This window comes from Pseudopipra pipra, chromosome 28 (genome assembly GCF_036250125.1).
Source record: "Pseudopipra pipra isolate bDixPip1 chromosome 28, bDixPip1.hap1, whole genome shotgun sequence".
Classification (NCBI taxonomy): Eukaryota; Metazoa; Chordata; class Aves; order Passeriformes; family Pipridae; genus Pseudopipra; species Pseudopipra pipra.
The window spans coordinates 522,696-550,061 of NC_087576.1; the positions used below are offsets into that span (position 1 = coordinate 522,696).

At 56.6% G+C, this 27,366-nt stretch overlaps 2 protein-coding genes across 6 annotated transcripts; both read right to left on the reverse strand.

Moving 5' to 3' along the window:
- Window positions 1-5,298: 5,298 nt before the first annotated feature.
- On the reverse strand, window positions 5,299-6,730 carry TCIM (transcriptional and immune response regulator). Its single transcript, XM_064637944.1, has one exon. The coding sequence runs from the start codon at window positions 6,657-6,659 to the stop codon at window positions 6,339-6,341; it is 321 nt and encodes a 106-aa protein (XP_064494014.1). The 5' UTR covers window positions 6,660-6,730; the 3' UTR covers window positions 5,299-6,338.
- Window positions 6,731-20,454: 13,724 nt separating this feature from the next.
- On the reverse strand, window positions 20,455-27,336 carry LOC135403636 (indoleamine 2,3-dioxygenase 2-like). Of its 5 annotated transcripts, none has more exons than XM_064637838.1 (11): window positions 27,079-27,336; window positions 26,673-27,001; window positions 26,074-26,169; window positions 25,429-25,548; window positions 25,115-25,233; window positions 24,777-24,791; window positions 24,262-24,361; window positions 23,954-24,071; window positions 23,792-23,843; window positions 21,893-22,041; window positions 20,455-21,249 (listed from the first exon to the last, which is right to left on the reverse strand). In XM_064637838.1, the coding sequence occupies exons 1-11, from the start codon at window positions 27,104-27,106 to the stop codon at window positions 20,879-20,881; spliced, it is 1,497 nt and encodes a 498-aa protein (XP_064493908.1). In that variant the 5' UTR covers window positions 27,107-27,336; the 3' UTR covers window positions 20,455-20,878. The 5 variants fall into 5 exon arrangements, with proteins under 5 accessions (XP_064493908.1, XP_064493907.1, XP_064493912.1 ...); XM_064637837.1 differs by having other exon boundaries at window positions 21,893-22,095; XM_064637842.1 differs by lacking the exon at window positions 27,079-27,336 and having other exon boundaries at window positions 26,673-27,021.
- Between the last annotated feature and the right edge of the window lie 30 nt (window positions 27,337-27,366).

Sequence of the window (27,366 nt, forward strand, 5' to 3'; positions counted from 1 at the left end):
AATGGCCAGGGTATAAATGTGTGTCAGTTCTTGCAGGCAGGTGGAAAACATCTGTGAAGATTGTCCCAGTTTGAGCATTAACTGCTCAAGTGGCTCTTGGGTTTGTCTGCAGTGACTGGGGCTGTTGGTTCAGGGTAGCACAAGGCTTTTCTTTCTCTCTGACTTGCAAATATCTAACCTCAGAAGGCAGAAAATGTTTTAGTCATTTCTCAAAAAAAAAAAAAAAAGGCAAAAAAACCCCTATTTTATTTTCTGGCCCCAAAAAAAGCTATTTTATTTTCTGGCCAAGTAGCCAGGTAAAACCAGGTCCTTGACTTTGATAAATGCCTCTCCACCCTCATAATGCATTTTTGCATACTTTTATTGCAGCTAAAACACTCAGTCTTTGGGAAGAGGTTTATTGTTTGAATCAGGATGGAACTGTCATGTGTTTGGCAGCACTTTCTGCAGAACATATTCAAGGTTCTTTTACTTCTGTACAAAATCCTTCGAGTCGTCTGGATTTTTTCCATGGGCTGCACTCTGCTCAAGGTTTCAGTTTGCCTTTGAATTGTGGGTTTGTCCTTGTCCCCTCTGGCAGCCCTGTTCTGCCATCCTGCAAAAGGGCTCAGGAAATGGTAAAGGTGCAAATTGGAGCCTCCTGGAAAGTCTGGTGGAGGAAAAGGGTCTGATGTCTCCTGAGCACATTTGTAATGATAAACTGTGTCTTGTACTTTACTGTTCAGAGAGAGGAGGAGAAAAAAAAACGTGTCTGGATTCGAGTTTTTTCAGCATTTGGGATGGCAGGTGAATTTTAAACAGAACCCAGCTGGAATATGGCCAGTCTGGGAAGCACAGTTTGACAGTTTTCTCTTCCCTTTGCATTATGGTCTAAGCAGGAACAGCAGCAGGTGGAGAAAGTACCTTGAGTTGTGTTGGGGTATTCTGTGTGCCAGATTTTGCCTGACTCCTTAAGGCACTAAAGCATCTTTGCAAAGACAATGGAAATCCTCTTTCTTTTTGTTGTTGTTGTTGTTGTTGTTGTTGTTGTTGGTTTTGTTTTTGGTTTTGTGCCTGAACGTTTTAGAAATGGAATTGTTTTCCAGTGATGTGGGAGAGCAGCAGCTTTCACAGGGATAACACAGGGAATTTCTGTGGAATTTCTGTGGGATTCACAGGGAATACCCCTGGAGTGATGAGTCCTGGCCCCCGGGCCAGCTCCAGCGCGATCCGCAGCGAGTGCCCGGGGGACGGGCAGGGAGCAGGCAGGGCTCGGCAGGGTCTGCCCGGTGTGCAGCGCCCGGGAGCCGCTCCACGGCGTTTCCAGGCGGGTGTTTTGGGAAGCGGTGGCTGCAGCACGAATCAGTGACCCCGCCAGGCCCGGGGCAGCGCTCAGTCACTGGCAGAGGCGGGTTTTCCACGGAGGAGGACGCAGGCCGCGGTGCTGAGCCCCAGCTGCTGCCCGGGTGATGCTCCCGATGATGCTCCCGGTGATGCTCCCGATGATGCTCCCGGTGATGCTCCCGATGATGCTCCCGATGATGCTCCCGCGTGGGCGCCGGAGGAGCCGCAGCCCGGGAGGTGCCGTCTGGCTGCCTCGGCTCTGATTCACTTCCCTGAGCCCCTGCTGGGAGCCACGGACCAGAAAAATGTCGCTGCTTCCCACGGCAGAGCAGCTCACGCCACGCCTCGGGCACCAATTCGGGGCACAGCCCGCCGGGAACAGGGGTTTTCCCAGGGCTGTGTGTTAAGATTCTGGTCACAGCCCAGCTTTTGGTTTTTAGCAAAGATGAATGGCAATTGTGCCATCTCTCGTTGCCTGCAGTATTTTGGAGGCCTTTCTTCTCATAAACAGCCTTGTCTATCACTTCAAAGTGACACTGGAGCATCATTTTGCTGCATGTGAGGCACTTGTGCTTTGAAACCCCAGACCAGCTCTTTCCTGTGAAGACTGCACTAAATCAGCCACAAGTCTCATGCTTTGCAGTTCCTCACTCACATTTAACCCCCTTTAGAGTGGAGGTTTCCCTTGGCAGATGAAAGATGTTTCATCTCTGTTTTCCCCAGCACGAGGTCCCCCCGAGCCGGGGCTGCCGGGGGCACCCGGGGGTTGCTCTTCTGCTCTGCAAAGCAGAGTCTGTCCCTCTGGGTGAAGCAGAGCAGCAGCTCAGCTCAACAGTCAATTTTTAACCTGCCCCTTGCTCCGTGGTGTGGAAGGGAAGTTTGTGAGCCAGGTGTTGCCATTGACCCCGTCTGCCCACACACAGACACGGCCGGGGGAGGGCTGGCTGGGCTCTGCTCTGGACTCTGCTCGTGCCTCGTGTGCTGGATTTCACCAGAAATTGCAGGGCACAGTACGGGGTGTTCCGACACTGGGGAACGTCCCCATCTTCTCCTGAACCCCGTGGTCAGGGTGAGATGGGCTGTTGACTTGTTCCAACCCCATCTTTCCGTGGATAGGATGGTTGCAAGAGCAGTTTTTGGGAGAGATGGGTGTTTGATGGGAGGGCAGAGGGTGGGTGTTTGATGGGAGGGCAGAGGGTGGGACCTCTCTGCTGTCTGCTGTCACTGACACCCTCTTTGCTCCAGGCTCTCTCTTTACAGCACCCTATGAGTCGCTCCCCACCTTCCCCAGTCTGTCAAGCCACAGCTTTTGCCAAAAGTCTTCTTATTTTCTGTCCTGGCTTTCTGTGGCTTCTCCCCAGAAGGCAGTGGTGGTGGGGAACCACCAGCGTGCTCTCCTCAGGGCTGCTCAGGCTGGGGCTGCACGGCCACCCCTGCACTGTGCCCTGTTAGAGCAACCAGATAAAATTAGCTGCTGGGACGCATGTTCCTCAGGATGCCGGGACAGGGGGACACCCAGTACGGCCAGTTCGGCTGGCGGAGAAGAATTAATGGAAACGCCCGGCTCCTGGAGGGAGGAAATTCCTCCAGCAGCCTTTTCCTCCGTTTGTTGCGTGGGGAGGGGGACAATGGGCCCTGTCTGGCCGCAGCACAGCGGGGCTGGCTCGGGGCACAGCACGCGCCGGCCACAGACAGCGAGTCTGCGGCACCGGCGCTCAGGAAGGGCCTGGCACTGGTGGGTGACAGCACAGCCGGGTGACCTGCCCAGGAAGGGCCTGGCACTGGTGGGTGACAGCACAGCTGGGTGACCTGCCCAGGAAGGGCCTGGCACTGGTGGGTGACCTGCCCTCCCACCCTCCCCTGCACCACACCAGGGCCCTGGAGCACAGCACGGCACAGCACTGGCAGTGCCTGCCTCGGCTGTGTCCCCCCAGACACAGGGACTGCCACAAACGTGGGATTGCTGGGGTCGGGTCCGGGGCTCTGAGCCACCCTGGCACAGCCCTGGAGAGAAGCAGAGCAGCAGCACCGTGAGTGGGAGGGCCCTGGGATGGCTGGACATCTGTACCTGGAACTCTCGCTGTCAAACGTTCCGTAAGAATTCATGACAGTTTTTTGTAACCCCACTGCCAGACACCTTCCTGGAGCACAAACCTGCCAGAGCAGTGGACAGGCTGCCACCAAGGGAAATTGCCTTTTTCCTCTGCAAAAATCCAATAAACACGTAAGTTCTTTGCAAGTGGCCTATTTTTTTTTTATCAGGGATGCCCCTTGAGCCAATAATTTCAATGTGATGAGACAAGAGGGACTACAAAGTCTCCAAATCACAGGATCTTATCAGTCGTGTTATGTAAGTGTTGTGAGCAGGAATGTCTGGGCAATCCTAGGTCGTGCCAGCAGCAGCCACTTCAGTGGGTGTTGGTTTCAGTCTGCCACAGTCGTGGCTTCTCTCACATTCGTGTCCCACAAGGAAAGACAGTCAGCAGCTGATGCCTGAGGCTGCCCAGGCTGGGGGGAGTGCTGGGCAGCTCTGTTTGGTTTTGGGGACCCAGAGAGTGACAAGGCTCTGCCAAACCCACTGTTGGCCCTGGCAGAGGGGGTGCATTGTGGGCACCTCAGATGGCCCAGGGCAGGGGAGGGGAGAGCAAAGCCCCCCAGGCAGAGCCAGGGCTGTGGGAAGCAGTGGGACAGAGTTGATTTGGTCCCCACGGGGTGTTCTCAGAGCATCCTTGGCAGCAGCATTGTCAGGTCCCAGCGAGTAACACATGGGTTTGGGGGGCTCTGTGTTTGGCTTCTGCTGTGAGTGTTTGTGGCACAGGAAACAGCTCTGATGGGAAAAGCCACCAGAGCAGGAGAAACTTGGCTGCATCCCCCGGGACAGGAGGGGCTGAGCGGGGGCGGGTCCGGGCAGTGGGCGGCCACCGAGGGGCCCTGTTTGGCCTTTTTTGGAAACAGCCCATTTGAGGCAGTTTGTGGGGATGTGTCGTGGGTGGGTGCAGCAGCTGCAGTGAGTGTGGGACACTACCCTGGGAGAGGTCGAGGGCTGGAAAACTGACAACTTCCTCCGGAGCAAACCTGCTCTGAGGCAGATTTTCCTGAGCAAGGGCAGTTCTGAAAAGCCTTTGGAGGCTCTTTAAAACAGGTTCATCCCAAAACAGCTCTCTCTAGTCTTCTTGGGAGGGGCAATCACCACGTGTTCCCCTCCAGCCATAAATAATTACAATTGCCCATTCTATTAGGCAGTGTAAAGGGTTATTTCTAGTCTCCCTGACTTATAGGCAATTTACAGTTCTTATTGTAGGCAAAAAAACTGTAGCTGGGCTATCACTCTTCCAAGCTGCTTTATCTTTGTTGCTCTAAGCAGAGTCATGGGAATATTTTTTTCTAACCCAGCAGGTTATTAAAGGACAGACTTATAAATAACCACTCTTGGCTATTTTTAAGTATTTTCAGCATCGTCTATCATGATAGTGCAGCACAACCTGCAGAAAAACTGTCCAATTTCGCTGTCAAAGCTCCATAACTCACTTCTGGTTCTTTGGATGGTGAGGAGCCAAGTCCAGGCTCCCACTCTGCTCTAGGGGAATGCCAAGGACCAGCGAGCTGCGCTGCCCACCCTGGCCCTGGCCCCTCATTTTCTAAACCTTCTTTCCTCCTTGCAGAGGGTGTCGTTCTCCTTTATTACGGAGAGGGAACTAACACTGGAGTTGGTCCACAATAAATTTGGTGAGGTATTTCTGGGGAATGCTGTAGTCACCATAGCAACCATGGGCCAAACTGGTGCTGCCAGGTGGGATGGTGGGGCTGCAGGGAAGTCGGGGGCTGCTGCAGCTCCTGAGGCTGGGCTGCCAAAGCCACACCAGGGCGAGGAAGGAGAGGTGCAGGTGGTCTGCTCCTAAACTAAGTCTCTATGAAACGATCAAAAAAAGTCTAACCCCACCACTCCAGGAGAACTGAGCATTTCAGACAAGATAATTTATATTTACTTCATAATTTATTAATTTTCAGGTTACTGTATGCAATAAATTATAGTTGATATAATAATAACATTGTCATAAAATATTACCATGAAGTATGTACTCATCTAATAGCAACCATAACCTACACAGAGAAGAACCAGAGTTATTATATTTAGATTTTTAGTGTTAATGGGAAGTGAACAAAATATTAAGGAACTTCACAGTAAATTCAAAGAGATCTGTCATTATTATTGCTTCTGTGCAAATGACTTTTACTGCACACATACAGCTTAGGAAGGAAAGGCACAGTTGTGCAGAGTTACTCTGGAGCAAACGTGTTCCCTGATGGCTGGACTTGCTGCCCCTCACACTGAACAGATGCAGAGTGACCGTGAGCAGGAGCTGATGGGTCTCCAGAGCCTCCCACCAGCCACAGCAGAGAGGCTCTGCAGGGCTCAGGCTTCAGCACAACGAGTGTGAGAGGGCAGAGCCCCCGGGTGAAGTCAGTGAGCACCGAGTCTGTCGGAAGGGCCGGAGTCACACCCGGCAGTGGGGGGATCCCCCCAGCTCAGTCCCACGGCTGCCCAGAGGAGCCTGGCTGCCTCTCCCTGGGAGCCTCTGGCCACCACGCTGCCATCCCCATCAGCTGCCATGGGCACCAGTGCTGCTGTGGGCATTGATGCTGCCCTGGGCACCAGTGCTGCTGTCCACACCGACGCTGCCCTGGGCACTGATGGTACCACGGGCACCGATGCTGCTGTCCACACCAAGGCTGCCCTGGGCACTGATGCTGCTGTGGGCACCGATGCTGCTGTCCACACCAAGGCTGCCATGGGCACTGATCCTGCCATGGGCACCGATGCTGCCCTGGGCACTGATGGCACCCTGGGCGCCGCCGCCGCCCTCGGTGCACAGTTTGCTGTTGGGGCTGAAGCCCTGCGGGCAGTCAGTCAGGTCCCCAGTTCCACGGGGCAGTGGAGCATGCTGAGTGGGGCTGGAGGTCACAAACGGTCCCGTCCCCAAATGTTCTCCTCCATTTCTGCTCCCTTGGCCAGCTCAGTGAACTTTAATGAAGAATTTCCGAAGCGTCAGGAACTGGAGCAGTTTGTCTTTCCTCCTCTGCTTTAGTGCCATTAGCGCTCTCGTCTTCTCCTCCACCTCCTGGTCGGTGGCGAGGATGATCTTGGCCCTTTCCTCCGCCTTCTTGTCCCCGGAGTTTCTGAAGAGCTTCTGCAGGGACTCCTGGGTGATGCTCTCGAAGATGTTGGCCGCGGCTTTCTTGCGCAGGGCGGTGTCGAAGCGGTAGCCGTGCACGGAGGGGCTCACCCGCAGGGACGTGGACATGGCTGCAGTGCTGGAGCTCGGCTTTGCTTTCATCTACGTGGCTGCTGCCGGCTTTGCCCTGGGCTCCAAGTAGGAGAGATGGGTGTTGTGCTGGCTCCAGGACTGGTATTTAAGGGCAGGCTGGAGGAAAAGCTGGAGGGCTCAGGTTACAGTGGTGAGATCACGATGATGTCAACGCCCAACAGTCACAGGCGAGTTTAACAGTTAAGTTGCCAACTTATTCCCATCCTGCGGAAAAGATGGAAAGTTCTCTCTGCTTCTGCAACAGACGTGGCTTTTCTTTGACCCACCACAGAACAGGCTTCAACCACTGCTGGGAGACTGAGCCAGCACAGCCCAAACTCCACTCCTGCCCTTGTTGCACGTGAAAAGCATCACGTGCAGAAAATATATCATATCATAAACCTGTAAAACTCCAGGTGAGACCTGTTGCAATCCTAGCAAGAGGTGTTGGCTGGAGCCTGCACACACAGCCCAGCACTTAGCTCTGTGTCCATCAGTAGCACTGCAAACCTGCTCCTGTCTGGGCATGGGGTCCTTTCTGCTGCTTCCCAGCAGATGCAGCTCATCTTTAGTGCACACACAGCTGCATTTTCTGATTGGAAAGTGCTGTCCCAAAGGCAGGGGATGCCCAGGTTTTACACCCTCGGCTGCCCAGCTGCACATGGCAGTGCTCTTGGGGCAGCAGGAAAATTCTGTTTGCTGCCCTGCTCCTGCCTCCAGTGTCCTTTTTCCTAAATTTCCTGCTCACTGGGGCTGGAAAGAAAACTCACCTCTGCTCCAAAAGAGTCTGTGCTCTCCACACCACCCTTGGCCAACGCCAAGCCCTTGGGCTGGGAGGACTCACTCTTAGTCATATTAGGTTAGTTTTTGGCAGCCCTGTGAGGAGCAGGAACTCGGATTTCATGGCCCTTATGGGTCCCTTCCCACTTCAGATACACTGTGGACAGAGCCTGGCTGCCTGCAAGGGGCTGGCTCTGGCCTCTGGAGCTCCTGCTGGGCTCAGACAGCTGCTCTTACCGAGCACAGTCAGACCCGGCCCAGAATAACTGTGGGTTCAAAAGTCACTCGAGGCCGGGAGCCAGAGATAAGTGTATTTTGGTTAATGTTTTAAAGCAGCCGGATGCTGCAGAGGTTGTGTTTGGAAAGTTAGCAGCTTGTTTACTGTTGTTGCTGACCCTGTTACTCACCCTTGCTGAAGGACTCCGGGAACAGCCTCTGTCCCCATCCCACTCGAACCAGGGGTTTCCCTTGTTTACCGGAGAGCTGGGGAGGTGACCTCTGACCATAGTGAAGAGCAGATCCAAAGGAACATCAGCCACATGCTTCCCATTCCACATTCCCTTTAAAACTTCTGTTCCCTCGGACGGAGAGAGGGGACACGTCTGAGCCCCAGCAAACCCCCTCTCCAATGGCCAGGGGAAGCCAGGGGAGAGGTGAGAGCACCTGAAGCCCATGGGCAGGTGCTTGTCCTGGCTGAGAGCAGAGCAGGGCATTACCTGTGAGCTGCTGCTCACCAGGTGACGTGCAGAGTGGGGCAGGTGGCTGCCTGGGCCCCAGAGAGACAGGCAACCACAGTTCCATCCGGGCTCAGGTCCACATCCAGTTGGTCGGGGCTTGCCAGGCTTTTATCCTTAGGGGAGGGATTGGGCCCATTTCAGTGCCTGACCACCTTCCTACCTGGGACTTGGGACTCTTCCGTTGGCTGTGGGCACGCCCTGGCACATGTGCCCTGCACATGCCACAGCCCTCCAGAACGTGGGTTTCCCCACCACTGCCGGGACTTTGATCCGTGCCGTTGCTCCAGCACGAGCTCTCCCTGCACGTGCCTTTGCTTCCCGCTGCTCCTGTCGTTGTGTGAGTTACTTTTTACGAGTCTGTCCCGGTTCCTCCTGTACGTGCAGGCTGTTCCATGCTTCAGTGGATAAACAACAGCCTTGCAAACCCCTGGGATTCTCCTTTTGCCAGCCAGACGTGCAGCCTCTCCCCCTGCCGTGGTCTTGCTGAATTGGTGAGAATTGCACCTCGGCCACTGTGTGCTCAGTGTTTGCAGGGCTGGTAAATTCACCCCGAAAATAAGATGTTTTTGATGTGGCTGGGTCTCTGCCTGGGGAAAGACCCTCGTGGTTTATAGACTCTGTTACCATGAGATGTGAGGGGGGAGCAGGAGGGAGCAGGGCCACGTGCACTGCCGGTCCCTCTGCCTGCTCAGAGCTGCCCAGAGTGCTCTGGGAGGGCGAAACCTGCCTGCAACACGGGTCCAGCTGATACGCTGAAGGTACTTTGCTTCACTGGACAGATAACACAGTGTCAGGGTTCTTAGGGCAAAAAAACAGCGCCGGAAGATCGAACAAGATCTTCTGGCTCTAGAGAACAAACCCTTTGGTGTCCCCTGGTTGAAAACAAGAGCTGAGGCATGTTCACGTGCTCCTGGTTGTCACCACTCCCACTGCACATGGAATTGCTCTGCAGGTATTTGCAGAGACGTGGCTGAGAGCATAAATTAGCAATATCTGTGGAAGATACAAGCTCAGAAAAGTATCTGCCATGGAAACCAAGACTAAAGCTGATACTTTAGGAGTAAGACATCAGAAAACTGCCAAGATCAAGCATGCATTTCCTTGTGAGCTCATCTCACACGGAGCAGTAACAAATGTCTTTGCCCCCTCATGCTTCTCTGCCCACTTTGTATAAATTTAGTTGTGCTTGGCTCTGACGGAGTGATGAAAAATTCCTCGTCTGTTTTTTTCCAGTAATTTTTGTTTATATCAGTCTTTTAATACTGCTTTCCCAGTAGTGCTCAGGAGGAATTATTCATGTGTTGGATTGGAGCAAAACTTCAGAGATGTGATTTCTATCATCCTCCTCCTGCTATTACTGTGTAATTGCTTTGTGAGACGCAAATGCTCCATTTCACCCGCTAATGGGAGGATTAATTCCCGTCCCCACCGTCTGCAGAGCGGGGCAGTCACGTCCCTCAGCGTGCTCTGCTCCTCCCTGGGGGCATTCCGGGTCTGCTGCTGGGGGGCCGGGCAGAATTGTGCTGAGCTTCGGGGCACAGGGTGCCTTCCACTGGCACAGCACCCCACGGGCACCTGCCCCAGATCGTGGCCATGAAAGTTTGGACACTGAAGCACTTGTAGTTTGCTAAAGCCATCCCCCCAGGGCTCACTGTCAAAGCCAGGCAGTGCTGGAGGGAAGGATTTGGGAGGGATGGGGACTCTGCCCCCAGGTTAGTGCTCTCAGGTGGTGCAAAGCCTGATTAAATGGACCCAGAGGCTTCTCCCACTGCAAATTACACCAGGATCTCGCCTGCCCCGGCTGCACCCGTGTGAGGGACAGGGGAGGGCAAAGCAGGGCACCCACCAGGCCAAACACCACGGCAGGGGCTTCTGGAAAGCCCCCAGCCTCTGCAGGGAGCCAGCAGTCCCAGGGCAGGGGGTGGAAGGGAGCTGGGGCTGCTCTGACCACAAGGGTCGCTGGGGCAGCCAATGCCTGGCCCACAGGCTCTTGCAGGGAACTTGCTCTGCCTTTGTGTAACTTCCAAAACCGCTCCAAAGAAGGTAATCTGGGATGGCTTTGCAGTTCCTTGGGGCATGTTTTGCATAGCTTTCCCTTCACCAGCCTCTGCTGAAGCCTGCAGGGCCTGGGACACCCCGTTGGGATCAGAGGATGCAGCACCCCCCATGGACCATGGGTGCTCCCCAGACCTCCCCAGCCATACCCAGGATATTCAGAAACTGGGCCTTTGGAAGGGCACCTGGGAGGCTTGGGAACCAGAGAAGAAAGTTAAATTATTGCCTTAAAATATATATATATGCATGTGTGTGTGTGTTTCCATGAAAATCTAAAATTTGGGAAATGCCCAGGATTCTCCAGCCATCTCTGCTCTTCCCATTCTTTCCTGGCTCCATGGTTTGGAACCCTGGTTCCTCACAGCCTTTGCTGCTGCTGCCAGCCTGCAGCTGGGGATTCCCAGCCCTCCTCAGGAGCCAGAAATCCTGCTCCTGGTGTGTGCTCTCTGCTGGGAAAGGTTTCCAAGATGGAAAGGTTTCCGAGATGGAATGCTCTGCAGAGACAGCTGTGGCATGGCTCTAAGGTCAAAGAGGAACCAGTTCATTGTGTTCCTCTTGGAATCCAAATTCCTGGGAGGTTGTCAGACACCCAGGTCGTGCAAATGGCAGTGCCTGCCCTGGCTCCAACCTGCCTACAGTGTCTTCCAACTGGAACTCATGTGCCTCTGGGACTCCACCTGGGATTTCTGTTTGTTTGGCTGTTGCTTGGGTTTTTCTGTGGTTGTTGTTTCTTTAATAGAGCATCTGGGAACACTTGTCCAAATCTCACGGCAGGACGCTGTGCCCTTTGCTCACAAAACCCTGTGACTCCTCTTGTGGTCCCCAGTTCAGAGCTGCAGGACAGGGCAGGTATTTTAAGGGCATTCCAGCTGCAGTTCAGTGGCTGGAAAGCACACACCTGTCTCAGACAATCCTCACACAGCTCCCTGCCACAAAACAGGGAAAACTGGCTGGTTTTCAGACAACAGAAGGCATGACTGCACAGACAAGCCAGTTAGATTTCAACAGAAAGGTTTTTAATAGGGAAAAACTCTGGACTGGCCTGAGTAAGGGGAATGCAGCCCCAGAGCTGTGCAGAGCAGCCCCTGCACTGGGCAAGGAATGGGCAGAGCTGGGTGAGCCCTGGGTGAGCCCTGGGTGAGCCCTGGGTGAGCCCTGGGTGAGCTGAGCATCGCTCTCTGCGGGGAGACCATATAAGAGTAAAGCCTGTGGTGGTGCTGATAATGAATGTCTGCTCATTTCTCATAAATTCTCTGCTAAATGTACGATCACCAAGTTAATAATGCAGTGCAGGACATAATGAATAGCCAGTTACAGTAAGTAAATCATGGCTGGTAAGAAACAGAACAGAAACAGAAACTTCTGGCGCTTTTACCAGGCAGAGCCCCTTGGAAGGAGCATCCAGTAAAGCAGAGCTGAGGACACGGCTGGTGTGGACCAGATGCCACTCCCTGGCACAGGGAGCTGGAGGGGCTGAGGAGGGGGTCTTGGTGTGTAAGGAAGCCACGGGTGGTTTCTCCTGGTGCTTGGGGCTTCCCAAGTCCATCTTGCAAAGGGAAACCCTGGCTGTGGTGCTCCCCACTCGTCACGGGAGATCACTGCTGGGAGCCGGTGGCAGGCTGCCAGCCAGAGCGTGGGCAGAGCTGAAAGCCTCGTGACAAAAAGAAGAGCCACGTCCGCGGGGATGCAGGGGGGGCTCAGGCAAAGGATGGGGTCCGGGTGTGGGGCAGGGGAGGAGCTGGGGTGGGATAACTCCGTGGGGTGGGAGCGTGTGCCGGCAGGACCGGCACCCTGCCATGGCACCGACGTGTCGCCCGTGCAGCCCCACCCGGCAGCTCCTGCTCCTTCCACGGCAGACAGGGAAAGTATTTTAACATCCTGACTTCGGCATCTTCCTCCCGGCTCAGCAATGAAAGTTTAGACTTTCGAGCACGAACAACCTTTTTCTTTCTCTGCCCGGTTTCCTGTTTGATCTTCCTGAAGGTCCCGGGGACCCCTCGCTGGAGAGGGGCGAAGGCAGAGCCGTCTCCAGCTGTCAGACGGCTCATTGTCTGGTGCCGAGGGGACGGGCTCACGGGAAATCCTGCCCGGGGCTGGGCCGCGGGGCTGGCCCGGGTCATTGTCACAGCCCGGCCCGCGGGCAGCAGCACCCGACACACGACACACGTCCCGGCGCCCCAGTGCCCCCCTCCAGGGCTCTAATCTCTGCCGAGCCGCTTCCTCTGCTGCAGGAGGGGTGGCAGACAGGATGTGCCTTTGTGCTGCTCCGGCTCCTGGGGGTCTGCGGTGCCCCCATCGCTCCCGGAGCCTCCGTGGCTGCAGCCCAAGGCTGTGCTCCGGGGTCAGCACCGCATCGGGAGCCAGATGTGCAAAAAGGGATGAGCAGCGCCCCGCGGGGCCGGGCAGAGGGGGCTGGGGCTGGCAGGGGGGAGGCAGGATGGTGGCACTGCCCAGCAGCGAGGCAGGGGGGGCTGGGGGTGTTAGGGGTGATCTGGTGTACCTGGGAAGGGCTGTGGTGGTGCAGAGGAGATCCCAGGCTGGGCAGGGGGTCACCAAGGGCTCAGGCTGGTGGATCTGCCTGGGTGACCTCTGGGCAGTGTTGTAACCCTGCAAGTGGTCCAGGCTGGGAAACACCAGCTTGGTATCGAGGAAGATGAGTCCATCAGAGGGACAGGCTTCTTGAGCATAAAACCAGCAAATTTAGTTCTGAGTTCCCTAATTTTGTGTCAAAGCAAAGTGGCACGTCCCAGAGGGAGCTCCTGTCCTTGCTGTGTTTTGGGGAGGAGCATTTGATGTCTGGGGACTTGTAGCTGAGCAATGCCGGGGGAAGAAAACCGAAATTCGGAGCTGAGGGAAAGAGCAAAGAAGCACCTGTGGAGATTTAATCAGGGAATCAACCTCTGCATCAATCGTCTGGGAGATGAGCTCGGCACTGCAGAGTTATCAGCCTTGTAGCTCATTCCTCCACTAACAAAAGAGTTCCTGGGAGGGAACAGATGGTGTTTGGCTCCTACCACCTTCTCCAGTGGCCTGGCAGCCTCATTTTGTAGCTGCTAGAAAAGCAATTTCTGTGATCCCCTTCCTGTCCCTGCGGCCATCCCCGAGCCACAGGGGCTGCTGGCTGCTTCTGGGGGCTTTGGGGATATTTTTTGCATGCTGAGGCTCTCCTGCTTATCCCCCCCCAGGTGCCCCTGGGGCTGGCTGTGCTGCTGCTGCTCTGGGGGGACGGGAGCTGCCCCACGGGTGTTGCATGGGTGGCACATAGGTTTGTGCCTGGGCTCAGGGTCACAGCAGGTGACTGAACTTCTGCCAGCGGTTGTTTTCCTCAGAAAACTGCCATGGGCTGTGGACGTCAGCCCCGCTCCAAAGAGCAGCAGCAGGGCTGTAAAGCCTATCTCTGGGACAGGCGAGGCTGGAACTTCCAGGCACCAGGCTGGTTCACCTGCCCCAGGTCTGTGCTGGGCAGAGCCAGAGCTGGGAGGCTCCTACGATCCATGAATCATCTGTGGGGCTGCTCCTGCTCTGTACAGTCACAGAGTGCTTCCCCTGTGCCCTGGCTCCAGGTAGAACCTCCAGCTCAAATGCTGGGGCCCCGAGGCTTTCCGAGCCGCAGCCCCTGCTCTCAGGGGTGTTTAGCTCTCACAGAGCTGCCTTCGAGATGTTTCCCCACAATCACGTTGCCTAAATGTTACAGTCTCAGTGAGTGATGCCTTGTTTACAGGCGAGCCTTGTCTTTGTTCTCGAGATCTGTCCTTGAGTCTTTGTCAGGTGTCAGTGTGCGGGGGCTCTGGGCTGTCTGTTGGGTTATTTATGCAGCAGTTCAAACAAAAAAGAACCAGTTTAGAACTGCCAGTAGATTTTAGCTCTGTGTAGGAGGGGAGGGAGAGGGGTGATGCTGTGTGTATGGCAAGCAGTGCTTTGCAGTCCCTCTGGCAGAGCCCAGAAAAGCAGCAAAGTGCTGACGGTGAGTCTGGGCTGCGGCGGCTCCTGCTGCGGCTCTGAGCCCTCAGAAACCAGCCCAGCACTTCCTCATCTGGAGTTGTTGGCATCTGCTGGGGAGAAGCAAATCAGATTTGTCTTTGTGTCTGCCTTGGGGAGAGAATCTGCCCGTCACAAGGGTCTGTGTGAGACTGAGGGGGCCGGGAGGCTGCTGTTGGGAGCCCCACACTCAGTGCTCTGACGTGGAGCACAAACGGAAATAAAATACACTGTCTGTCAGAAAACAGTGTCGAGTGTGACGTTGAGCTGTTGGGGCCAGTGAGCTCATCCCCAGGACCCTCTGTGTGCAGAAAGCTGAGTCAGTTCCGGCCATGATGAGCTCTGGGGAAGGAGCGTTTCCCAACATTGTTTAGGAAAAGCTTATGGAGAAAATAAACAGATATCTGAGCCCCCAAACCTGCCCCTCACAGGCCTCTCTCATCATGGCACCAGCTGGGGAAGAGGGTGCTGGTGCAGCAGAGAGGATCCACACACCTCGGGGCAGCCTCGAGGTGCTTCCGTCGCTGTGATAAACACCAAGCCTCTTGTTCAGCAAATCAATTGGGGAAGGAAAAGGATTAATAGCCTGGCCAACCACCCCTGGGCTGGGGGGTGGGATGGGGTTGTGTCCTGGCTCTCAGGGGTGGTGTCCTGACGTGCCCCATTGCAGGGTGTCCCACTGTGAGCTGCGTCCCGCGTCTCCTCGGGCAAATAGTTTCCTCGGGGACTTTTACTCTCCCCCCCCCAGGGCTCCAGGGCTCCTGTCTGTTGAGGAAATGTCTTTGATCAGTAGAAATTAAACCAGGAAAATATTTTCCATTTGTGTCAGGATAAAAATGGTTCAAGTCAGGCGTGATTGATAGCTGAAAAAAATGGGAGCAGCCCCCGTGCCGCTTCGGAAGGCTTCCCACTGTCCTTGCTTACAGTAAACACAGAATATATTTAGCTGCAGAGCCCAGCATGACACAGCCTCTTACTGCAATAATAGCAGTGCCTTGTCTCTTTTCCTTTTTTTTCCCCTCTTTTCTAAGAAATGGAATTGATGGAGTTCCTGGGAAGCCGGGCAGGGATTGCCTCACAGGCTCACTGCGCCTCCTGCAACGCCACTGTCTGTGTTTGCCTTTGTTTAGCAGGTCTAGCAACCCCCGTGGTGACTAACTGGGCAAACAGGCATTGGGGTGGCTGTGACGTGTCCTCGGGGTGACACCCACAATGTGACACCCACAATGTGCCACCGCACAGGCGCCGGTCCAGCCCTGCTCCCGGCGGGAACCGGCACCCCGGGCCTCAGAGAAACCATTCCCAGCCCTCTGCCCACTTTCCCCCTGGACTGACCACGTGCCGGGGCTCAGGCCCAGCCCTGGGGATGGCACCTCCGTGCCAGGGCCCAACAGGAATGCTCAGGCAGCCTGGCACGCCTTGGCAAGCCAGGAAAGGCTGGCAGGAACTGGTCCGCCCTGGCAGTGTGATCCCCCTGAATCCTGAAACGCAGAAGTGACTGTTGTTGTGCCCCAGAGTCCCACAAAGCCCTGTTTGCCACTCGTGCCACTGGTGGGGAGCTCGGGGCAGGGCTGTGGGCAGGGGGCTGTCGTGGCAGTCACTGCCATGGTCGTCATCCCCCAGCGAGGTCAGAGACCTTCCTCAGGGCCTGCCTGTGCCTTGTTTCCACTCTGCTTCTGCCCCAGGCAAAACTGTTTTTATTCTAATGCCAATGTTTGGGTCTCTGGTTCCTTTGTTTCCAAACAGCACTAACAGTGCAATGGAATACAAACGCTGGCCAGGCAAGGGATGCATGAGCAAAGAGGGTTCAGGGCTGAATGACAGAGCAAGGAGAACGGGATGATACAAATGACAGGATGAAAATAGTGTTGCCAAGAGGTCCCTGCTGCCTCAGGGTGCTGTGTCTGTGTTGGTGGCCCTGGGCTGGGACAGCCATGTATCATCCTTTCTGTGCCATCCTTTTTCCATGATGGCTTCTCAATCTGTTCCCCACTCCCCCTCCATGTTAGGTGCAATTTAGCAACTCCTCTCTCCTCTTCCTTCTGTGCTGTAATTAGCACTTTTCTGCTTGACTCATGGCCTGTAATCATATCTGGCCTGCAGTCACTCAGCCAAGGTGAGCCCTTCCCTGGGCACAGATAAGGCTCTGCTTGTGCCAGGCTGGGTGTTCCGAGGGACACGGTGCTCCCGGCACACACCGACACACCACAGCTCTGGGCGACTGGCAGCACCCAGAGGGATGGGGAAGGCAAATGTTTTCTGTGCCCTCATGTCCCTCCCAATGGGGAATTGCAAAGCAAACTCGGTTGTTATTAATAAATTGCTTTGAGCCCGTGGGCAAGGCAGGACCCTGTCACTGCCCAGGGGACAGGGACTCGTCTGCAGGGATGGCTGTCCCGGCCCTGGGCCCGTGTCCTTCCAGAAGAGCCCTGGGATTGTGTTGTGGGGAGATCTGGGCCACAGATGTGACAGCACTGGGGACTTGCTGGGCACAGCAAACGGTTCTGCAGCAGGGCAGAATTTGGGATGTGACATCCAGCAGCCCGTGGGTGATCCCAGGAATGCAGCAGGTCTGGAGCTCCCCTCCAGCAGTGTGAGTGAAGCAGGAGCTGGGGAGGGGAAATTGCTCTGAGATAAACTCACCAGCGGATGGAGAAAGACCGGGATAGAAATGAGCAATCCTGGCACGGATCAGGAACACAGGGACAGGAATGGCAGTCGTGGCTTGGTCTGGATCTGGCCAGGGCTCCAGTGGGACCTTCACGATGTAATGACAGCCCGGGGACCCCGAGATGGGGCTGCAAACTCCTGAACACTTAAAGGAGGTTGATCATGAAATAGTTTATAGCTTATGAGGAGGTTGTAAGGCAGCCAGGGCCTGGATAATGGGGGATTTTAATTACTTGATATTGATGGACATAATAAGTGTGCAGCAAACCACTAAGGGAAACCTGTGGCTGGAGGGGATAGCAAGATTGATCTATGCACAGCATGTTAAATCACTTAAATCATTCAGAGCCTCTTCTGGCCCCAGCTCCAGGAGCAGAGCCAAGTATGATAAATAAGGTCGGGGTTGGGAAGTGTCTAGAATCCAAATGTTTGTATTCCTGTTCAATTTCCAATATTCTCGGGAACAAAAGCAGCAAAGCAGAGTCTGCCCGGGGGCTGTGGGAATCCCTGCGGAGGGGGCTGGCAGCAGGAAAGGGCTTCCACCGCTGGGGGCAGCTGGGGAACTTTCACACAGGGAAAGGTGGCCTGGGGAAAGGGGAAGGTGAAAGGGGAGGGTGACCTGGGTGAGACCCGGGCACGGCGAGGAGGGAACCAGAGGCCAAAGCGACGGAGAAGGACGGAAAGTCTGAGCAAGCAGCGTGGGTGGGATGACGGCTGCAGTCTGAGCACAGCCTGTGGGGCAGGGTTGGCCACCTCCTGTGGGCAGCTCCCAGGGCTGGTGGGGCTCGGTGAGGTTTGGTGGCACCGAAGGTGTGCCCAGGTGAGATCTCCTCCTGCCACCTTGGCTGGGTATCAGCTTCCTTCTCCATCACATGGGTCCAGCCATCAGATACCACGGGGGAAATCTCTGCTTGACACAACAGGACAACAAGGAGTCAGGAGACAGATGGACACCCCAATGTGACAGATGGACACCCCTGGGAGGGCTGTGCTGGGCCTGCAGCTGCAGCTCCACGATGGAAACGTGTCCGGCAGCGCTGCAGGGGCAGGGCCGCGGCTCCAGCGATAAGGAGGGAGGTTTCTGTGTGGGTGGCACACAGAGGTTTCTGTTGGGGCTGGAGCTGCTGCTTGGGGTGTGGCTGGGAGCTGTGACATCCCTCCTGGTTTTCCATCCCCTCCCTGGCACACGTCAGTCCCAGCTGACCCCACGGATGCTGCTGGGCTTGGTGAGATGGTTCAAAATCTTGTTCTCACTCGTGCACAGAGCCTGGGCAGTCTGAGCACCCCAACCTCACTGCAGAGATGTGCCTCTGGGAGCTCAGCACTTCTGAAAGAGGGAGAGGGCTCTGCTCTTTTGCTGCTTTTCCCTTGCTGAGATAACATTAATTTTATTACAGAGCTGCAGAAATGGGCTTAACTCTGCCTGTCCCAGTGTGTGGGGTCTCAGGTGTCCCCCAGGCTCAGGTTGTCCCACCTGGGGTCTGGCTGAGAGATCAGCCAAGCCCGAATGTTGCTGCTCAGTAAAGGTGATGGGCAGCTGTGGCTGGGCTCGTCCCACACGTCCTAGGCTCTCCCAGTGCCCAAACCAACCCCTCCAGGCAGAGCAGGGCCTCGGCAGCCCATGGCAGTGCAGCTCCCACTGCCGGGATGTGGCACCGATGCCAAGCACGTGCTTCTCCTCAAACACATCGTGCCATTTTTAGGCACAGGCATAAATTATTTAAATGCCACGTGCTTCCAGTCAGAACGCACCTGAGACCTCAGGCATCTGCCTCTTGTGATCAGTGTTAGACAGCAGTGGTTTGAAAACAGAGGGAAATCAAAGCTCTCATGGAGCAGCTGTCCCAGCCTGCCAGGAGAGCACATGGGAAAGGGCTGGGCCTCACTGTGCAGCAATGTTTGGGTACTGCCAGAGTGGCAGGATCCTCCCTGAGTCTGATTCTAAAGGAGCTGCAGCTGATTAATCGTGAGCTGGCTCCAAGAGAGCATTTGGTAACAGGAACTCAGAGGTGGGGAGCCCTTGCAGTGTAGTTTGCTGACCTGGGGATGCAGTGGGCTGACTCTTTCTCTGCAGTTTCTTAGGCACCTTCTTTGTCCCCCAGAAGTGTTGTACATGAGCGTGCCCTTCAGTGCAGGGAACCCCTTTGGCTCTCAGAGCCCTCCGACACCTCTCTGATTTCTCAGGTCCCATTCTCTCTTCTGGGGTGACACAAACCACCCTCCTTGCTCCTGAGGATCCGCTCCTGGATCCCCCTGGCACAGGGCAGGGGCAGCCTGTGCAGGGAAGGGAGTTTGCAGCAGGAAGAAAATCCACCTGTGGTGGGTCCTGTGGCCTTTCCTGGCGTCAGCATCACTGCTGCCCAGCAGGATTTGTGCATTCACAGCACGAGTGGAGCCCCTGCCCCCCTGCAGTGCCAGCCTGCCCCAGCTCCCTCCAGGCCTGGCTGCATTTCTCACTTAGCTGGAGTGATTTTTCCCCCGCTCCAAGTTTGCTGTTTTCCTGAAATGGTCTGAAATGTAATAGACCAAGACAATCATCAGGATGAAATATTTCCTACATGAAATATGCAGCAGCTATTCAGAAATGAAGATCAAGTGGAAGGAGGGCTGCCAGGCAAAGATTTAAAGGTGCTGACATGTTCCCGTGGGTTGTTTACTGAAGTCATCTCTGAAGCCCCAGTTTTAGGGCTGCATTTCAAAAAAGGGCACAAAATACAATTTAGCAAGACCTTTAATAATTCAAGCTGCGGCGTGCTGAGCTTCTTGTTGCCCTTATGGGAACGATGCCTCATTTCAAAGGACCTTGACTCTCTGCTGGTAGTGCAGAAGGGGCACTGCCAGGGCTATTTTTGCACCAAGACACTGGGTGTGAAACCTGTCTCTGGTGGCCGTGCCAGCAAAACCTGGGCAGGCAAAATGGAGCCATATGGCCTGATTTCCCTAAAGATGCGGATTCCAAGGAATTTGGGCGTGCTCTCTTGCTATAAAAGGGCGACTTGGCACCTGGCTCTATAAAAGAAAGGTGTAGCCCTGCTCTTGGCGCCAGGCTCTGCCCGCCCAGCCCAGCCCAGCCCGGCGGGGGGGTTGAGCCGGTTCCCGCAGCCCCGGGCCGGGGAGCGGCACCCGGAGCCGTCGGGGGCCAGCACGGGGCTGTCCCCGCTCTCCCTTCACCCGCCGGGTCTGGATCGTGGGAGCCTCCACGGTGGGCTGACCCCGGCACCGGGCTGGGTGTTGTTGTGCTGCAGGTCCCTGCTCAGGGCCGTGGGTTTGTCCGTCTATTTTCCCCTCGCTGTCCCCTCGAGGAAGCCGCGTCCCCTCGTGTCCCCCGCTGCAGCGCGGTGTTACTGAGACTCGGGAAAGCAAAGCCCGTGTGAGCCCCAGCGTTGCAGCTTTGCCCCTGTGACATCCCGAGCCCTTAACGACCAGAGGCTCCCCCCGCAGCCCCCCCAGTCCCCCCCAGTGTTTTGCTTCTCCTGCTGCCCGCCCGTTCCTCTGCCGCGGGATCGTCCGCGCCGCAGCCAAAGGCGGGTTTCTGCCGCCACCTCGCGATGGAGCAGCAGCGCTGGGATGTCGCGACGGACACAGGGCCCGGCAACACGGCTGGGTCGGGATTCGCTGCTTTATTCGTCCGTGTAACCCCCCCGTGTCCAGCAGCCCCGACCCCCGGGGTGCTGCGGGCGGCAGGCGGGGCTGGCAGGTACACGGCTCGTCCCGGTGCCGTGGGAGGACGCTGCACCCATCCTGGTGCCTTGGGATGATGTGCTGATGCCAGTGCCACGGGAGGACACTGTGCCTGTCTCCAGGCCGTGGGGGGATGCTGAGCTCACCGTGTGCCTTCTGGGGGGGAAGCAGCAGCACTGTCCTCCCTCGGCAGCCCCGAGCACGTTCCTCGTGTCCCAGACACGCACAGGTGGGAGTGATGCTGCCGAGGGGAGGTTTTGGACCTTGGCTCCTGTGCTGCAGACGGACAGGAGCTGCCCAGCCTCCTGCACCCACCATGGGCAGTGCCCTGCCGGCCCTCGGGGCACCTCAGGCACTTATCATCCCCTCCCTGGTGGTGTCCCTGATGCTCTTGAGGAAGCTGAAGATGTGGGACCCGCCGGTGCCTTTGGCCTCCAGCGCAGACGGGGCCTTCCCCAGGGCAGGGCCAGCCCTGGCGCCCGGCTCTGCCCGCCCGGCCCTGGCTTTGGCCGCCGCCACGGCCACGTACTTGGTGACCACGGTGATGTGGTAGGACCTGAACTCTGCCAGCGCTGCCACGCAGCGGTTGAAGGCCCCGCGGAGCCGCCTGTCCCTGCAGGAGAGCACGTGCTGCTTCAGGGACGGGCCACGCTGGATCTCCTCCACGAAGGCTCTGTGGGGCGGGGGCATGTAGTTCCTCATCCTGTGCAGGAAGGCGGCTGCAAGACACCAGCAAAGGGTGGAATAAGTTGTGGGTATGTGGATTAAAGGCCCCAGAGAGAAGCCAGCCCGGAGCTCTGCTGCTGGCACGGTTTGACCATGGTGGTGGTGGTGCTGAGAGCCTGCACAGCTTCCTCTGCTCTGCCTCCAATTCAGTGAGAAAGAAAACCCATATTAGGTCAGTGCTCCATTAGAGTTGGTCTTAACTCTAAAAGACAGGTTTTAGCCCTGCTCTCAGCCCTTTGGTTTGGTTTATTTTGTTTTTGTTTTTTTTGCTAGTAGAGTGGTTTTGCCAATTTCTGGTAAATATTTCTGTTGTGGGCTGGACCAACACGGAACTCTCTGAATGGATGGGGTAAATCACTGGCAGGATGTAGGCACGCTCTGCTCCCTCATCTCTGGGCCCATAGAGAAACTCAGTAAAAGGTTGACAGGCAAAAAGCAAAGTGTGTCCCTATGGGAATTTATCACAGTGAGGAAGCACCCACCAGAGCCCCGTTTATAACCTAAGGAACTGGGCAGAGCCCAGAGATGGGCACGTGTGCTGCTGGCTGGCAGAGCTGGCACAGCCGTGGGAATCGCTCTGGCTCGTCTCTCCCCCTGCCCTTATCTGCCTGGGAAAAGGAGAGGTGTGTGGCTCACCGGTGTCCTGGCTGTGGCGGATCCCCAGCAGCTCATCGAAGGCGTGCAGGACCGTGCTCTGAGCCGCGCTGCCCCCCGAGAACGCCAGGGGCTCCTCGGACACCCCCTCATAGACCAGCCCGGCCGGCATGGCGGGATTGTCCTTCCAGCTGGGCGGGAGACACGGGGTCAGGCAGTGCCCGTGGGGCAGCTGGGGACAGGGACTGGGAGAGGGGACTCTGGGCTGGCAAGATGGAACAAAACCTTCCTGGCCTGGTCCCTCCTCACTCAGCAGTGCCAGCCCTCCTCAAACTGGAGATAAACTCGGAAATCAAATGCTGTGCCAAGGTGCACCACGAGGCCGTGGGTGTAGGGAGGGAGGAATCCTTAATTTTCCTCTGCCAGGAGCTAGGGATCGTTCTCTGGGGTCACCATGCCCTGGTGAGCACCCTGTGGCGTGGTGCTGGGACACCTTGTCCTGCCTGGCTGCACCTTCTGCTCCAGCTGGGGAAGGTTTGTGTGAGCAGAGCTGCCTTGGGGAGGGAGGGGGCACTTGTCTGGGCAGTAGTGGCACAACAACAATTCCTTGAGTGCCAGTGGCCATTTGGATAAGCAGCAGGTAGAGTCACCCAAATGCTACTCTGAGTCCCTGAAGTTTGTACTTTGGATTTTCCTTTGTTCCTGTTACTCAAGGTTACGTCTCTAAAAGCATTTAAAGGATAAGTAGAGACTGGGTCAGCCTGCCTCTATTTATCTCCACAGATAACAAGGCCGGGATGGGATTTCCTCCCTCTGAAGCTGCTGGTCCTGGGCAGGCTGGGAGCCAGGAGCTCCCCCCACACACCCTGAACTCAGAGCCTGCCAGCCCCCACTGTGCAGGAATGGAGAAGTGCTCGCTCCCAAACAAAGAGAAGAGTTACGATTTCAGGGAAACAAAGTGCCTGGCGCAAAAATATCTGTTGGCCTCCTGCAGAATGCACCGTCCTGGGAGGCTGCTCGGGCTGTTGGGCCGTGGGGACACAATTTGCACAAACTGCACAGAAAATAGATTCATTATCAAATACCAGAATATTTTTAGTTCTCCCAGGGTTGTATTTATAGTAACTTCTACTAGTGGGAAGTTCTTATAAAGCAGAAGGGAATTTTAAAGGCATGTTTTTCCAGGCTGATGACCATCAAGACAAGGTCAGCTTGGATAAAAAAAAAATAAGAGAAACCTAATCAGGATGCACAGAGCCTTTTGACTTGGGAATGCTGAGACATGCTGGAGAGAAATAAAAATAGAACCCCCCTGAGCAGCCCGGGAGGGAGCGGCGGTGGAAGCTGCAGCCCCGCAGGGATGGTGAACACGCCACGCTGGGCTCTCAGGGCTGTGATTCTGCCTTGCCCAAATGGCTTTTTCAGTATCTGGGGGAGATTTTCTTTTTTCCAATTGACAGAATTGTAACAGAGCAGCAGCAAGAGGCTTGTTAGGGATGTTTCCTTAACGTGCAGTGGGAAGAGCCTCCGCTCGGCTTCGCAGCCTTGTGTGCACAGCGTGGAAGTGAAGAGAAATTCCTCTTCTGCTGTCAAAACTGCTCGGCCAAGAGCAGGAATGATTCATTTGTGCACAATTCTGGCTTTTAGGGCACAGAGACCTTCTCGGGGCTGAGCTGAAGTGTGGGATGGAGAGTGGGTGGAGGGGGGCAGACCCAGCCCTCAGCCCCGGTCCGTGCCCAGCAGATCCAGTGCCTGGGAACTCCCAAGGGGCAGGATCAGGACACCCTGAGGAGCATCACTGCCAGACACAGGGCTGGTCCCCACCTCGCCCTGGGGGACCCCCTGTCCCACCTGGGCTGCCCCTTCCCGGCACATTCCCAGTTCCCCCCGGCCCTGGGAGCTGCCAGCATGGTGGGTCTGGAGGGGAACCCCTGCACTTACCCAGAGAGAAAGATGCGGATCACAGCGTAGAACACTGCGGGATCCACGTGGTCTAGGAGGGAATCAGTGAGGTCAGAGCTGGCTGAGGTCACACCAACACGTGTGATGAGCTGTGGTGTGACCAGGGCTGTGCAGACACAGCCTGGCTGGGGCTGCTCTCACCGTGCATCCGCCTCAGCGCCTCCCTCATGGCCTCGATGGCCCCTGCCAGCTCCTCCAGGGCTCTCTGCAGGGTCTCCTCATCGTGCTGCAGGATGGCATGAAGGGCCCTGACGATTGCCTGTGAGAGAAGGGAGAACACCAAGTGACAGGGGGTGGGATGCCTGTGTGCAGTGGCTCTGGACACTCCCTGACACCCATGCCAGCTCTGCTCCTTCCCATTCCACATGCAGGGTACAGAGTCACCTTGTGGGTGCACCTGTGGGCACTTTCCAGGTGAGCAAAAAGCCCCGGGACAGGGCGGTACCCACCTTGATGCCAGGCACAGCCGCCTTCTCAACCAGGAGGGTGACGAGGACGAAGCCCCGCAGGCTCTCTCCCCCGGGCAGGGTGATGATGGGGTCCAGGTTCCTGCAGGAGCAGCCAAGGAGAGGGATTGGTGGGGTTGTGGCTCAGGATTTCCCTGCACACCACGGGACCTGCTGAGCTCTTGGAACAAAACGCTCCCAGGCTGCAGAGCCTCTTATCTGCACCCCAGGCAGAGAGGAGCTGGCACAGAGCAAAGGGGGAGCTGGCCTGGTTTGGAGGCACCCACCACCCTCCCCATGGCCCATGGGTGCTGGACCTGCAAGGACAGAGCAGCCCATGCTCCACTGCAGTCACTTCACTGTCATCTCAGTGGCACTTGTGAGACAAACCCTGGTGTTGCTGTGTGTGCACATCGAGAGAGGCTCAGCCTAAGCAGAACCCCGCAGTGCTGGAGAGCTGAGCCCATCCAAACAAAACCAACACCATTAGAAAATAAATGAGCATCTTAACTACTTACTCGATTTCCAGAGGCCTGAAGGCGTTTCAGTTATGGCCAACAAATGCACGAGAAAATGCAGGAGAGAGAGAGAGAGGAGCATTATAAATTGTTCTGGTGACGGGCTGTGCTCTGCAGGGAATGGAGGAGTTGTCCCCAGGGGCTGCTCCCACAGGCACCCACATCCCCACAGGGTTCCTGTGTCCGCCTGTGAGGCCAACCCCAGCGATGGTGGGGGGTTCAAGGGGGTTTGGCAGAACAGGAGCAGTTTGGGAACCGTCTGTCCCCAGCACCTGCTCGTTGCTGCTGCCCCAGCATGGGAGGAGCCGCGCTGTGTCCGCCAGCATTTGCCTGTTTACCCGTTGGGGTCCTTCCTCCTCCAGTTGGCCAACACAAAGTCTGCGTGGCTGAGGATGGGTGGGAGGCCCAGGGCCTCGGAGACCTCCCAGTAGGGGACGGCGAGGTTTCGGGGCAGGACCTGGACGGCACAAAGCACGGGGGAAGATGGGGACGCTGCCAGGCTGCTGAACGGTGCCCGTGTGTGGGCACCAGCCGGGCAGGAGGGGTCACGCTCCTGCTGCAGCTGCTTTGCTCCCGTGGGATGAGTTCCATGGCAGCAGCATCAGCCCCCAGACCCCAAGGAGCAGGTGAACCTGCTCTGCGTTGCCGTTACCTGCACGGTGCCCTCCTCGCCCTCCTGCCAGACGTAGCCCATGGTGATGAAGCTGAGCACCAGGTGTGCCAAGTGCAGCTCCTCACGTCCTCGGAGGTGCCGGGCGCTCAGCTGCGGCATCTGCCAGGGAAATCCTTGGGAGCAAGGGGCAAAGCCGGCAGTGCCAAGGGCCCCTGCGGTGGGGTCTGTCCTGCCAGCCAGGGTGAACCCTCCTAAGTGCCTCTCCCTGCCTTCAAGCCTCCCTTCCCACCCACCCTGCAGGATTTGCTCCTGTTCCACTTCTGGTTTGTGAGCAGGGACAGTAATCCGTAGGAGTTTCCTCAAAAAGGCACCCCCTCTTCCTTGGTGCTGGGATGCCTGTGGGAGCAGCTGATCCCTGTGTGCCAGAGGGGTCCTTGGCGGGGAGCATGGCTGGGATGAAACACAGCTCTTGTGACATCTAGAGGGCCCCCTGCTCGCCCTGCTCCAGCCCTCACTGGCTGCTGCCTCCCGGCTGCCGATGTGAAGGCTTTGCTGTCGCCTGGTGTCAGCCCTGGCTCAGGACACGGCCGTGCTGCTGAGCTGCTTTCCCCCGCGTTTTGCAGATGCTGCTGTGTCAGACCGAGGTTTGAGAGAGCTCCGGAGGCAGGGAGGAGAACACGGTACCTGGTGAACGCGGGAGCGGAGCCGGTGGCTGGCGATCAGCTGGGGCAGCTCGTGGGCAACCTCCATCCAGGGGCTGTAGGGCTCTGGCAGTTCTGTCTTGGTGGAGAGAGGCAGAGGGGGGGCTGTGAATGTGCCCAGGCTCCCAGCACCCACCCAGCCTCGCACATCAGGGCTGATGGCTCTGTCTGGTTCCCTCTTCTGTAACAGGAGCCTGCGTGGTCACAAATTAAGGGATGATGAACACGATCTCTCTGTGCCCCTGCACTCCCACTGTGGAGCCAGCCCAGTGATCAATGGCCCTGCTTTGGACAGGGGAGACCTGCAGAGTGACTGCTCTTCTCGTGCTCCCCAAAATCCCATAGAGCCAAGGCCAGTGTGTAAATGGCAAAGCTCATTCTCCTCTCCCCCCTGCTGCTTGCTGCAGCCACTTCATCATTTGAAAGTGAGGGGTTTGTCCTATGAAACTGCCTGTGCCAAAACAGCCCCTGCCTTCCTCACTGCTCTTTGTAAGCCGAATCACCCCCTCCCCTCCAGAAAGCTGCTCACAACCCCTCTCTTTTCCTCTCTAGCATGCAGATGGGGGTACAGCCAGCTCCTACCAGTGGATCGGGAAGCAGGAAGCCGAACTCCTCGGAGACCTGGAACCTGCTCAGTGCCAGGGGCAGAGGGGGCTCCTCTGTGCCATCATCAGCCTCCATGGCCGGGCGCTGGCCGTGGGCTCGGGGTGTGCTGTGGCCTGGCTGCCCTGGCAGGATGTGCTGAGCCAGCGCCGCCTGTCCTGCAGCAGGAATGTACCTTGTCTTGGGGGGAGCCAGGCCTGGCCACCCAATGGCCGGAGGGTCTGAGCAAACACGGGTAAAGGTTGCAGATAAGGCTTTGTCATGGAGCAAACACTGATCTCTGTTCCCATGGAGAAGGCTTGGGGGACCTCCCTCACCCTGGGTAAGGGGTGTTTGTCATGGAGCAAACACTGATCTCTGTTCCCATGGAGAAGGCTTGGGGGACCTCCCTCACCCTGGGTAAGGGCTGTCATCGGCTTCCCCCCTGGACCACCCCGAGGAACTGTCAGGCTCCCATGGGATGCTGCATCGAGGGGGCCTGGGGTGGCAGCTCAGGGACACTGTCCCTGCAGGTGGGGTTCTCCAGGATCCTGGCAATGCCAAACTAGTGTGCCATGGGCTGCTGGCCTAATGGTGACATGCAGAAGCCAACCTCCTTGCCCGGGGCTGATCGGTGCTGAGAGGCTCCTGCTGCCCTCTGGCTGGAGATGGATGAAATGGGGCTGAAAGGGAC

What these genes read in the sequence shown, in the direction of transcription:
- TCIM (XM_064637944.1), bottom strand. Translation starts at nt 6,659, where the DNA reads ATGAAAGCAAAGCCGAGCTCCAGCACTGCAGCCATGTCCACGTCCCTG.
- LOC135403636 (XM_064637837.1), bottom strand. Translation starts at nt 27,106, where the DNA reads ATGACAGCCCTTACCCAGGGTGAGGGAG. An exon ending in CCTTACCCAGGGTGAGGGAG is followed by an intron (nt 27,002 to 27,078) that starts GTCCCCCAAGCC and finishes AGGGTGAGGGAG; the next exon opens with GTCCCCCAAGCCTTCTCCAT. An exon ending in TCCGCTCCCGCGTTCACCAG is followed by an intron (nt 25,549 to 26,073) that starts GTACCGTGTTCT and finishes TTTCCCTGGCAG; the next exon opens with ATGCCGCAGCTGAGCGCCCG.